The sequence below is a fragment of the Rhinatrema bivittatum genome, chromosome 10 (assembly GCF_901001135.1).
Source record: "Rhinatrema bivittatum chromosome 10, aRhiBiv1.1, whole genome shotgun sequence".
Taxonomy (NCBI): domain Eukaryota; kingdom Metazoa; phylum Chordata; class Amphibia; order Gymnophiona; family Rhinatrematidae; genus Rhinatrema; species Rhinatrema bivittatum.
Window position 1 is genome coordinate 71,810,955 of NC_042624.1, and position 11,283 is coordinate 71,822,237.

At 46.2% G+C, this 11,283-nt stretch overlaps 1 protein-coding gene across 1 annotated transcript in view; it reads right to left on the reverse strand.

Annotated features, from left to right (window-relative positions):
• The window catches only part of CACYBP (calcyclin binding protein), a 30,811-nt gene extending 19,532 nt beyond the window's left edge, over positions 1–11,279 (reverse strand). The window contains exons 1-2 of the mRNA XM_029617932.1: positions 11,158–11,279; positions 10,915–11,066 (exon numbers count right to left, since the gene is read on the reverse strand). Coding sequence (XP_029473792.1) covers positions 10,915–10,935 — 21 coding nt within the window. The 5' untranslated portion in view covers positions 10,936–11,066; positions 11,158–11,279. The remainder of the gene's footprint in view (positions 1–10,914; positions 11,067–11,157) is intronic.
• Between the last annotated feature and the right edge of the window lie 4 nt (positions 11,280–11,283).

Below are 11,283 nucleotides of genomic sequence, written 5' to 3' on the forward strand. Positions count from 1 at the left end.
TCTTGAGATTGCACATTTCTCTTCTTCAGATGGGACTATAGTGCTGTAAGAAGGGAAGAGTTTATATCTAAAGTGGAGATATGCAAACTGCATCAAGTGGGAAGCTTCCATCTGACCCCTCAGTGGCAAGATGGGTCCTGGCCTGGATTGACCAGAGCAGTGGATGGCAACCTTTTCTCTACTGGGATACACCTGGCAGATAATTTTTAGAGGCATGACACACTGAACCCCTGACCATCACGGGGCTAAATGTAAACATATAATCTGCATCCACAGGAACCCAAGCCCACCCCCTCCCCAAACAACTGATGCAGAGCAGAACTAGGATATTTCAAATACAACTTACTATATAAAGAAGATACTAACTCCCTTACCACCAGGAACACTGTAAAATACAAAACCTGACTGGGATTATCTTCAGGTGTTGGGGTCCCCCCTTCCTTGCCCAATCGGTAAGGGCCATATACCTCATGGTGCTATGTGAGGGACAAGCCTTTGGTTGCTTCTTAGTGCCCTGAAGGGTATGATACCCTTCCATTGGGTCCCTGGCGCAGTAACTACTAACCCTGTGGGGGCCACCCTGGAAGTGAGGGCAGCAGCTCCTTTTTTCCAGAATAGGTATAACATTGTGGGATTGTCTGTATCTGATGACAACTCCTCCTTCTCCAGAGACCCTGGGGTGACTCTCTCCCATAATGTGCACTTCACTGAAAGCCTGGGAGCTTGATTGGCTCTACACTGGAAAAATACATATATGCATATTTTTTGGTCCCTTGGCTGCTATACCTAGGGGCGACAATTATCACTTAGGGAATCAGTAACGCTAAGATATGTAAGTCCCTGCATGGGTTACTAATGACATGCATCGCACTAATAGAATTTGAGGCAAAAACTCCCTTGAGACACCCTGTTGAGTTATACTCCAATAACCCAGGCTGAAGGAGCCTGCCAGCTGAGTACTTGCTTTACTCTGCCACCAATGCATACCAGGCAAGAGAAGCCTGCAGGGCACAACCTGGTTGCTCTGCAGTTAGCGTATTACTGGGCAAGAGGAAACTGCAGGGATAAAAACCTGGGTACTCCATAGTCAATTTATTACCAGGCAAGAGGAGCCTGCAAAGCTAGGACCCTACTTGCTTCATAGTCAGGATATTGCCAGGTGAGAGGAACCTGCAGAGTAGAGATCATCATTTAAGAAGAGCCTGTAGAACTGAAAACTTGCTTGGCTTCTCAGAGCATTGCCACTTAAGGGGGGAGTCTGCAGGACTGAAAAACCTATTTGGCTCTGTAGACAGAGCATTATCCACTCTTACGTGAAAGCGAGCACTGAAACACTGCACAGCTACAAATTATGTACTATTTCCTTAAGAGCTGCCAGGCTTGCTGGCTGACATAGCAGGTGTGGTCAGGGAGCCCGACTGAGGCACTGAGGGTATCTCAGTCATGCCCTGCAGCTGCAGTTAGTTACCTTTGTTAGCTTCTGTTCTCCTTTTGTGAAGATTTCTTGCTGTTTACTACACCTCAGTTTTAACTCATTAAGCTACAAGGGAATTGTGCTAGTGCAGAAAAGTAATAGGAGGCTATTTCAATTTCGCTCGAATGAGCCAGTCGTCCAGGCAGGGATGAACTAATATCCCATCGCACCGAAAGCATGCTGCGACTACCACCATCACCCGAAGAGAGGGCCAGCAACGTTTCATAGGGTAGATTTAGCTGGAGCTCCTTGCGTAGAGGAGTCCCGAGCTGGTCTCCGGTCTCGAAAGGAATGAGACCAGGACTGCGACCCCGAAGAGGGAGTCCTGTGAGGCACCGGTCTAGTCTGACAACCACGCCGTTGCCCTCTGAACCGGGGCCGCATAGTATTGGAGGTTCTGGCGGTCCGAAGACTATCTTCCGGCAATTTATGTACCTTATCCACCCCAAGCAATTTAATGATATGGTCCAACTCGTCTGGGGCGGACCCATCAACGTCCCCGTCTCCATCCACAAAGAGAAGGTCCTGCAACCCAGGGTCCGGCAGATGAGGAGCTAATGACCCCGAGGAATTAACAGCTGTCCGTCCTGACTGTCCCCTAGAGGGATCCAACACCCCTGATGGCCTGGGGACCTTCGCTGGTGTAGGTCCCTCCTCCTGCCATTCAGCCTCCGCTTCTAAAATAGCTTTGGGCATTAAAAACACAAACTTAGAAGAAAAAACCTGCTGTCTCTTTAAGGCCCCCGTAGGGGAAGGGCCGCATCCGGAGACGAGGCAGGCTCTAGGTTGGCCGGTTGCACTGGCTTACATTAGGTGTAATAAAAGTACAAAATCAGTAGTAAAGTAAGAAGGGGCTTTCCCTGGAATTGGAGGAGAGGGGATATTGTTCTAAGGGTCCAGGATGAAATCGGGAAAGCCATGATTCTGAGACCCGCCCCCTCCCCTGACATCATCGCAAACGGATCCGGGCAGTTTGAAAGGCGCCAAGCCAGCAGGCGCCGCGCCGAAGGGGTGCGACAAAGGGGCACTCCCCTTTGTGCACTCCTTCGTGCAACCCTTTGTGTTATTTGTTTAATATGCTCCTTGTTATACCTTTTGCTTAATTGTTAAGAACTTTGATTTTGATGATTTTATTTTTGTAATCTCTTAGCCTCAGGTACAAAAATTTTAGATTGTAAGCCCTTTTAGGGGATAGTGAATTACCTATTGTACCTTATTGTAAACCGACGTGATATCTCTTTTTGAAATGAACATCGGTATATAAAAATCGTAAATAAATAAATAAAGTCGGAGGGGATTGATGAACTACAGAATCCCTTCCCCCGTCCGGCAAGGAAACAGGCTCAATTTGTGCAGCAGGCCGGCTCTCCACATGTGGATACAAAATGGCGATCGAGGCATCAGGAGGGAGGGAGGGAGGGAGAGGAGTTGCCGCAGGAACGGCAAAGTCCTGTGCCCGGCTGCTGCACAAATTGCTCTCCGCTACTTCCCCCATAAGCTGCCGGTCCTTGTACAGGGTTACTGATTAATAAAAAGTAAAAACTTTTCCTCTTTTTTTTTTCTTCTCCAGACAGCTTAAAGTGACAGAGGAATTTTACTTCTCTGACCAAAGGCCTTAGGCATGAAACTTGTCAGGGGTCTCCATGGGAAGGACTGGACCACCCCTCCCCCTGCACCCAGCTACTCTTCTTCCCCCCCCCATGGGGAAGGCAAAAAAGTCGCCGTTCCCGCAGCGCGAGGGGATCCTGAGGCGCTGAATCCGAAGGCATGGAGGGCATGGGAACCCCCCCCCCCCGTCCGGAACTGAGTAGGGGAGCAGAGGCCCAGCTTTCCCCGGGTCTGCAGCCGGTCTAAATTGTTTAGCTAGGGCAGGATACTGTGCATCCCAGTCAGCTTCAGCTTGCATATTTACGTCATGTAGTAGAAAGAAAAAAGTGGGACGAAAATGGGTGCTGCCTACATAAGGACCATCCCCAGAGGCAAAAATGGGGGAGGATCTACATCTGGCTGCTAATCATGGGGCCGATGAGGCCTCAAAGATGGCAGGGAGAGAGAGAGAGAAGATCTCCTTCCCATGAGCCTTGTGCAGCTTCAGAACCCGGAGCAGGCAAGATGGCCGCCACACCTGCGCCGTGCGGGGATGGGACAGGCCTCTGCCTGCGAGCTGCCTGGTTGCTCCTCGAGCTGCGTGGCAGGGGAAAAAAAACCCCGCCGAGAAATCAGCTTCTGCGAAGGCCCCCCCTTGCAACACGATCCACGCGGCATTAAAAGCGCACGAAAAAATGAAAGGCAGCTGGGTGAAGTAATCCACCCCCTCCAGAGGCCCAGGAGACTATGGCAGGCTAAGGCTGAAGAAAAAGGTCTGAATACCCTTTTAAATGCGCCCTTTTTTGAAATAGTTTTTTTTTTTTTAATCAGCCACCAAGCAGGGGAAACACCTCCCTGATAACTTAGCACAAGCTAGCACCCACCAGAGGAATTTTATCATCTCTGGGCTTGTATAGAAGGGGGGAGAGTGACCGGCCCACCAGTAAATACTCCCCCTGCTCACCAGGTAGGGACACAAATCTCCGGGTAAAAAGGCATTAGGGTACTGCCCTGCCTTGCCTGCCCTTCAGGACCCTATCAGTACACTTGCCTTTCCCGACATATATTTATATCTTTTTTTTTTTTTTTTTTTAAATCAAGATTGATCTAGTCAAAGGTCTAAGGGATATCTCAAATGCCAAACCTTTCCCAATGTACAAGATTATCACGGAATTTGACAAGGAACAGGACAGCAGGTTATGCTTTCCGTCATCTGCTGGAGCCAGAGAAATACTGAAGGATCGCAGGTGGCACACCGGTATATCTCTAGGAGGTGCTTTTCAGCTTTTCTCTGGCTCCATCTGCTGGAAGGGAGACATAACCCAGCAGTCTGGACCGATCCTGGTACGTACAGGGAACCACATATACGTAACAAAGTTGTATCAGCCTTACAGACATGTCACAAAAACAACAAGGCCAAGAGGGGGTTAAACTTCCTTTCTCCTGCGGTAGCCCGCTCAACTGCTGTTTTCTCTCAGCCATTTGCAAATGCCACAAGAAAGCAGCACAGCCGCTACTCACCACCTCCATGGAGCCACTGCCTGCTGACAGCAGACCCAGTTTCTACTTATTTCTGCTGCTCCATCACCTCTGAGAGAGAGAGGGAAGTGGAGAGAGATAGTCTTGCACACCCTGTCCCTTCTCCCCTCCCGGGAAAGGCTGCCAGGCTCCTGAGCATTCAGGAACTACTCTCTGCAGACCCTGAAAAGTACTGAGGCAGATTTCCAGGAGCTCAACTAGGGCAGAGCCTGACAGACTGCTACTACTGGGGAAAATCAACCCCTAGAAGCTGTTGTCCCAGGAGTAACAAGGACTCAACCAGGCCAGGGCGGCACTCCGACTCTGGGAGCCACATTCTCTTCACGTCTACCGTTGCATGGCGACAGAGTCTACTGGTATTGCACCAGGACCACACCCCCTTTATAGCCCACAGTGAAGTCATGAGAGAGAGATGTCCTCTGTCTCCACTGAGCTGTGGAGGGGGGGAAATCCCTAATGTAATGGACTGGTCTAGCAGATGAAAAGGAAAAAAAAGCATTAAAAACTATTAAAACTATGGTTTTCTCCAAAAACTAATACGGCTACAAGAACTTCCTATCTGTTTGCAAATCTACACATAGGTTGATTCAGTCACTGACTAGATTAGAAAGTTAGGCGGATAAACCTATATGGCTAACTTTGGAGGGATATTCAAGAGAGTGTAGCCACACTGCTGAATACAGATGGTTAACAGAAACATAGAAAGGACGGCAGAAAAAGACCAATGGTCCATCCAGTCTACCAGCAAGCTTCAGATGGTAGTACCTGCTGTGCAGCTTACCCCCATGTATCAGTCAGTGCTGCTTGATGTGTTTTGCTAATGGACGTGGCCATAGAAGCAGTCCTGTAGTTTTTTTTTTTCTTTTCCTTAGTATCTGTGCATCAGTACTCCAGACTGTAAAAGAGTCATGGCTCATGTTGGTTGTCCCTGAATCCAAATTCCTCTTTCCCTCCACCTCCCTACCCCCCTTCCTTTGAAGCAGAGAGAGTGATACTGCAGTTGCATCAAAAGCTTCAAGGCTTATTTGTTAGGGGTAGTAATTCATGCTTTTTGTTAAGGGTAGCAACTCCTGCTCTGTGCAGGTTACCCTCAAGCTTATCAATTTCCCAGACCATAAAAGTCAGGGCCCTCAGTTGCTGTCTAAATCCAATTCCCCTTTTCCACTGCCATTGAAGCAGAGAGCAATGTTGGAGTTGCATCAAAACTATCAAGGCTTATTGGTTAAGGACAGTAACTGCCGTACCAGCAAGTTACCCTCATGTATGCTTTCTTTGTTTCCTTTAGGACTTGGCCATAGAAGCAATCCTGTGCTTTTTCCATTATCGCTGTGAATCAACAATCCTCGCTATGACCACTTCAGGTGTTGCAGAATGCTGTGGCTAGGGTATTAAAGAACCACAACAAACGGGATCATATCACTCCAATATTGATTAGACTCCACTGGCTCCCGATACCTCAAAGAATTCTATATAAAACTTGTTGCATCATTCCTAAGGCCATCTATGGACATAAAACTGATTGGCTAAATTTCTCTATTCGCATGCACACTCCTCATAGTTCATTAAGATCCGCCAATAAAGGGCTTCTTTATGTCCCTTCAATAAATACCACACATTTGGCCTTAGTTCGAGACAAGAGTAATCTCTATCACAGGCCCAAGCAACTGGAACACCTTGCCAGCTGAGTTGCGACTTGAACCTGAGTCAAAGAAATTCAAGAAAGGGTTGAAAACGTGGCTCTTTGAGCAAGCCTTTATAGATAAGCCACAAGCATAGTTTTAATTAAGAATTACCTCTGATTACTGTACTGTATACTTGAAGTTTTTTAATTGTGTTATATTTTGTACTGTATTTGATTATTGTTCCTTGACCGAAGTATTTTAATGTTTTTTAAGGTCTTTGTACACCGTTGTGATGTGATTATGACGGTATATACAATCTTTTAAATAAATAAATAAAAATACCAGACTTTGGAAGTCGGCGCCCTCAGTTGTCTTCTGAATCCAATTCCTCTTTTCCCCTGCAGTCTTAAGCGAGGAGCAATGTTGCAGTTGCATTAAAAGAATCAAAGCATTATGGTTAAGGGTAATAACTGCCATACCAGCAAGTTACCCCGCTGCACACTTCTCATTTCCATCCCCTAGCCTTTCAGAGATCCACGGTGTTTATCCTATGCCCCTTTGAATTCTTTGCCAGTTCTCTTCTTCACCACCTCCTCTGGAAGGGGAACCCCAGGCCTCCACCATCCTCTCCATGAAGAAATATTTCCTGACATTGGTTCTGAGCCATCCCACCTGGAATTTACGTTTGTGACCCCCTAGTTCTATTATTTTCTTTCCAACGGAAAAGGTTCAAAGGCCATCCATCACTGAAACCTTTTAGGTATTTGAAGGTCTATATCATATCTCCCCTACATCTCCTCTCTTCCAGCCTCTCCTCATAGGTTTTCAATACAGCCCTCACACCATTTGTGTCGCTCTTCTCTGGACCGCCTCCATCCTCTCTCTATCCTTTTTGGGATTAGGGCTCCAGAACTGAACACAATACTTCAGATGAGGCCTGTCTAAGGACATTATCACCTCTTTTTTCTTACTGGTTATTCCTCTGTCTATGCAGCCCAGCATTTCTCTGGCTTTAGCTATCATCTTGCCACCCCAAGATCCCTCTCTTGTTCTGTGCACATCAGTATTTCACACACACCCCCCCCCCCCCCCCCCCCGTCACATATTGCTCTTTTGGATTACCACATCCTAGATGCATCATTCTGCACCTTCTTGGCATTGAATCCCAGCTGCCAAATATTCGACCACTCTTCAAGCTTTCTTAAATCACTTTTCATTCTCTCTATTCCTTCAGGCGTGTCCACTCTGTTGCAGATCTAAGTATCATCCACAAATAGACATACTTTACCTTCTATTCCTTCTGCAATGTCGTTCGCAAAGACAGTGAGCAGAACCGGTCCCAACACCAACCCTGCGGCACTCCACGTAACATGGCTCTCTCTTCAGAGCAGATTCTATTTACTATTGTGCACAGTCTCCTATTGGTCAACTAGTTTCTAATCCACGCCACCACTTTGGCACTCACTCCCAAGCTTCTCATTTTATTCACAAGCCTACTATGAGGGACCATATCAAAAGCTTTGCTGAAATCCAAGTAGATCACATCAAGCGCTCTTCCTTGATCCAGTTCTTTAGTCATCCAATCAAGAAAATTAATCAGATGTGTCTGAGAGAACCTTCCCCTGGTGAATCCATGCTGTCTGAGATCCAGCAACCTACCAGATTGTAGATAGTTCACTAACCTTTCCTTCAGCAGCTTCTCCATTAATTTTCCCACCACTGATGTGAGGCTAAGCAGCCTGTAATTCCCAGTCTCCTCTCTGCTACCACGCTTATGAAGTGGGACCACCACCGCTCTTCTCCAATCCCATGACTCCACTCCCGTTTCCAAGATCTATTGAAAAAGTCCTTCAGTGGACCCAGCACATTTCTGAGCTCCCTCAGTATCCTGGGATGTACCTCATCAGGCCCCATGCCTTGTCCGCTTTCAGTTTCCCTAGTTCTTCCCATACATTCTGTTCTGTAAATGGAGTTTTGTCTACCCTATCCCAGTCTATGATCTTGTCTACCAGCAACGGTCCTTTTCCAGAGTCATCTTTAGTGAACACCGAACTGAAGAATTTAATATTTCTGCCATTTCTTCATCTCGCTCCATATATTGTTCCTTGTCACTTTTCAATTTCACTATACCACTTTGGACCTTCCTTCTTTGAACACTGCTCTTTTTGCCTTTATTTTTTTCAGCCACTTCCTTTGAGAACCAGATCAGTTTCTTTTCCCTCTTACTTGTGTTTACTTTTCTAACATATAGATTTGTTGCCTTTGTAATAGCTCCTTTTAATTTGGCCCACTGTTGTTCCACCTCACCCATTTTCTCCTAGTCTTCCAGTTCTTCCTCTAGGAACATTCCCATTTTGACAAAGTCTGTATTTGTGAAATTCAAAAATCGGGTCTTTGTAGGTCTTCTCTGTATTCTGTTTGTGATATCAAACCATACCATCTGATGATTACTGGTGCTCAAGTGGGCACCTCCTTGGACATCTGAGACATTATCCCCGTTTGTGAACACTAGGTCAAGATTCATACCCTCCCTTGTGGTTTCCATTACCATTTGTTTGAACAGAGCCCCTTAAAAAGCATCCACTATTTCTCTATTTCTTGTAGATTCCACAGAAGGGATACGCCAACCTACATCCAGCAGATTAAAATCTCCAACTAACACTTCTCCCTTCTCTCCCACCTTTTCGATGTCTTCAAACAGATCTCTGTACATTTCTTCTGTTTTCGTCGATGGCCTGTAGATCACACTGATGTAAATGGAAGCACTATCTTTTTTTTTTTTTAGGACAGGCCATAATGCTTCTTCCCTTCCCATATCCCTTGCATTTCAGTTGCTTGGATATTGTTTCTGACATAAAGAGCTACTCCTCCACCTTTTCTGTACTCTCTGTCCTTCCTAAACTTGTTATAGCCAGGGATAGATATATTCCAATCATGAGACTCTGTGAACTATGTCTCTGTAACAGTAACAATATCCAAATTGCTTCCACCTGCAGGTTTGGGATTTTATTGCCCAGACAACAGCCATTTGTACTCATAGCTTTCCAGCTTTTCTCCTTGGACAGCTCTATGGCATGACCAGGGTTAACCAGATATGCTATCCAGTGAAGTCTGAATATCAGAGTTAGCTAGATGATTTATCCAGCTAATCTAATGGTTCCCAGAAACACCCCTGGAAAGCCTCTATCAGGCCGATTCAGTAAACTGCGTGGGAGAACCGGCGCTCTGAGGCAAGCGCCCGCTCAAGCCACTCTCCTGGGCGCGCGCTTCAGTATGCAAATGAGGCGCGTCCCTAGCGCCTTATTGGCGGAAGCAGCGGCTGTCAGCGGGTTTGACAGCTGACACTTAAGTTTACTGGTGTCGGTTGTCGAACCCGCTGACAGCAATGGGTTCGGAACACAGACGCCAGCAAAATTGAGCATCCGTTTTCCAACCCACGGGCAGTTGGTTTTTTTTTTTTTTAAGATTTTTAATTTTTTTAAATTTTTGGGGCCTCCGACTTAATATCACTATGCTTTTCTGTACACTTTCTCGGTGCTGGCCGAAATTAACTCCTGCCTTTGGCAGGAATTAATTTCTGAGAGTACAATGTATAGTTTGGCTGCACATTTTACTTTCTGTATCGAGTGGGACTAATAGGCTCATCAACATGCATTTGCATGTTGAGCGCGCTATTAGTTTCAGGGGGGTTGGACGTGCGTTTTCCACGCACTATTACCCCTTATTGAATAAGGGGTAATATTAGCACGTCAAAAACGCGCGTCCAAACGGGAGCTAACGGTGCGCTCTGTACTGAATCGGCCTGAATGTTACCCAAAATATTCAAAAGTCAGCATGTAGCCAAATATCGTGAGTTATATAGCTAAATGCCTCCGAAAATGGACCTCCCTGTTAACAGCACAACAGCTCTAGCTATTGCCACTTCTCTGCCTCTATCCAAGATCAAATGTTAAAATCTAAGCCCTAATGAGTGGATAGCCCCTTTCTGGTAGGCTGAGAATCTATTCAATAAGGAGTGTCAACTCCCTTCCATCCATCCTCCTGGGAACACAAAACCATTTGGACTTAGGAAAAAAAATGGCTGTCACTACTACAGTTATCCATGCCTTCAACATATTCTGTGGAAAAGGTACTAACAAGCCAGCTAAATAAACCCATCAATAGATAAATGACAAACCAGGAGTGCCAAAAATCTGAGACAGGGAAGATAATCAAAGCCTACCCATCTCCCCCAATTTTTTTTTTCAGGTTAGAGGCTTTATAAGCCATAATGGCAAAATGTTCAAAGATACAACAGTACCTATCTTCTTCCAAATGTCTAACTATAATAAAATGCCAGTATTTATATCTGTGGCTAACACTGTGGTTAAAAGCACATTTTGAAATAGAAGCAATCCCAGTTACCACCTACTCTGCAGCAAGCTTGGTAAAGGCATTTTCAGCCCTAGCAGCAAAGGCAGGATAATATCCAAGAGCTACAACCCCATCAATTACAATTCCTTAAAAACAAAAAACCCGAAGGTTTAACGGAAAGATGATGATGCCACAGAAACGCGAGAATTACCGGGGACAGAAAGAGGAAACGATCCGACAGGAAACGCGGCTAAGTCTCCGCTGTCATTTCATCCTCCCACCCCAGAGAAACCCTGCTGAAGAGCCCTTCCAGAGCGACGCGGTGCTCCGGCTCCTCACCTCTTGCACTGCGGCAGTCATGGTTCCTCCGTCACGTGGCTCAGGCAGGATCCCCGGGCTCAGCGATATGAAGGGCGGGAACACAGTGTTACCAACGTAGCGATCCTGTAGCTAGATTTGGTGACTTTTTGAACCCGATTGAGATTTTAGCACTGTGAACAAGAGAGAGAGAGCTCATTTAGTTTTTTTGGGACAATTTAACCTTCTCACAGCTCCAACATTCCCATTAGCTTCCTTACTCACAGAGCATGTCTGGCAGCAGAAAAATGCAAAAGAGCCAGAACTCCTCTAGCTAGAGTGACCCGGAAACGTACAAGAGAGTGAAACCTCATCTAGCTAGAGTGCCCCCAGAATGTACAAGAGAGTGGG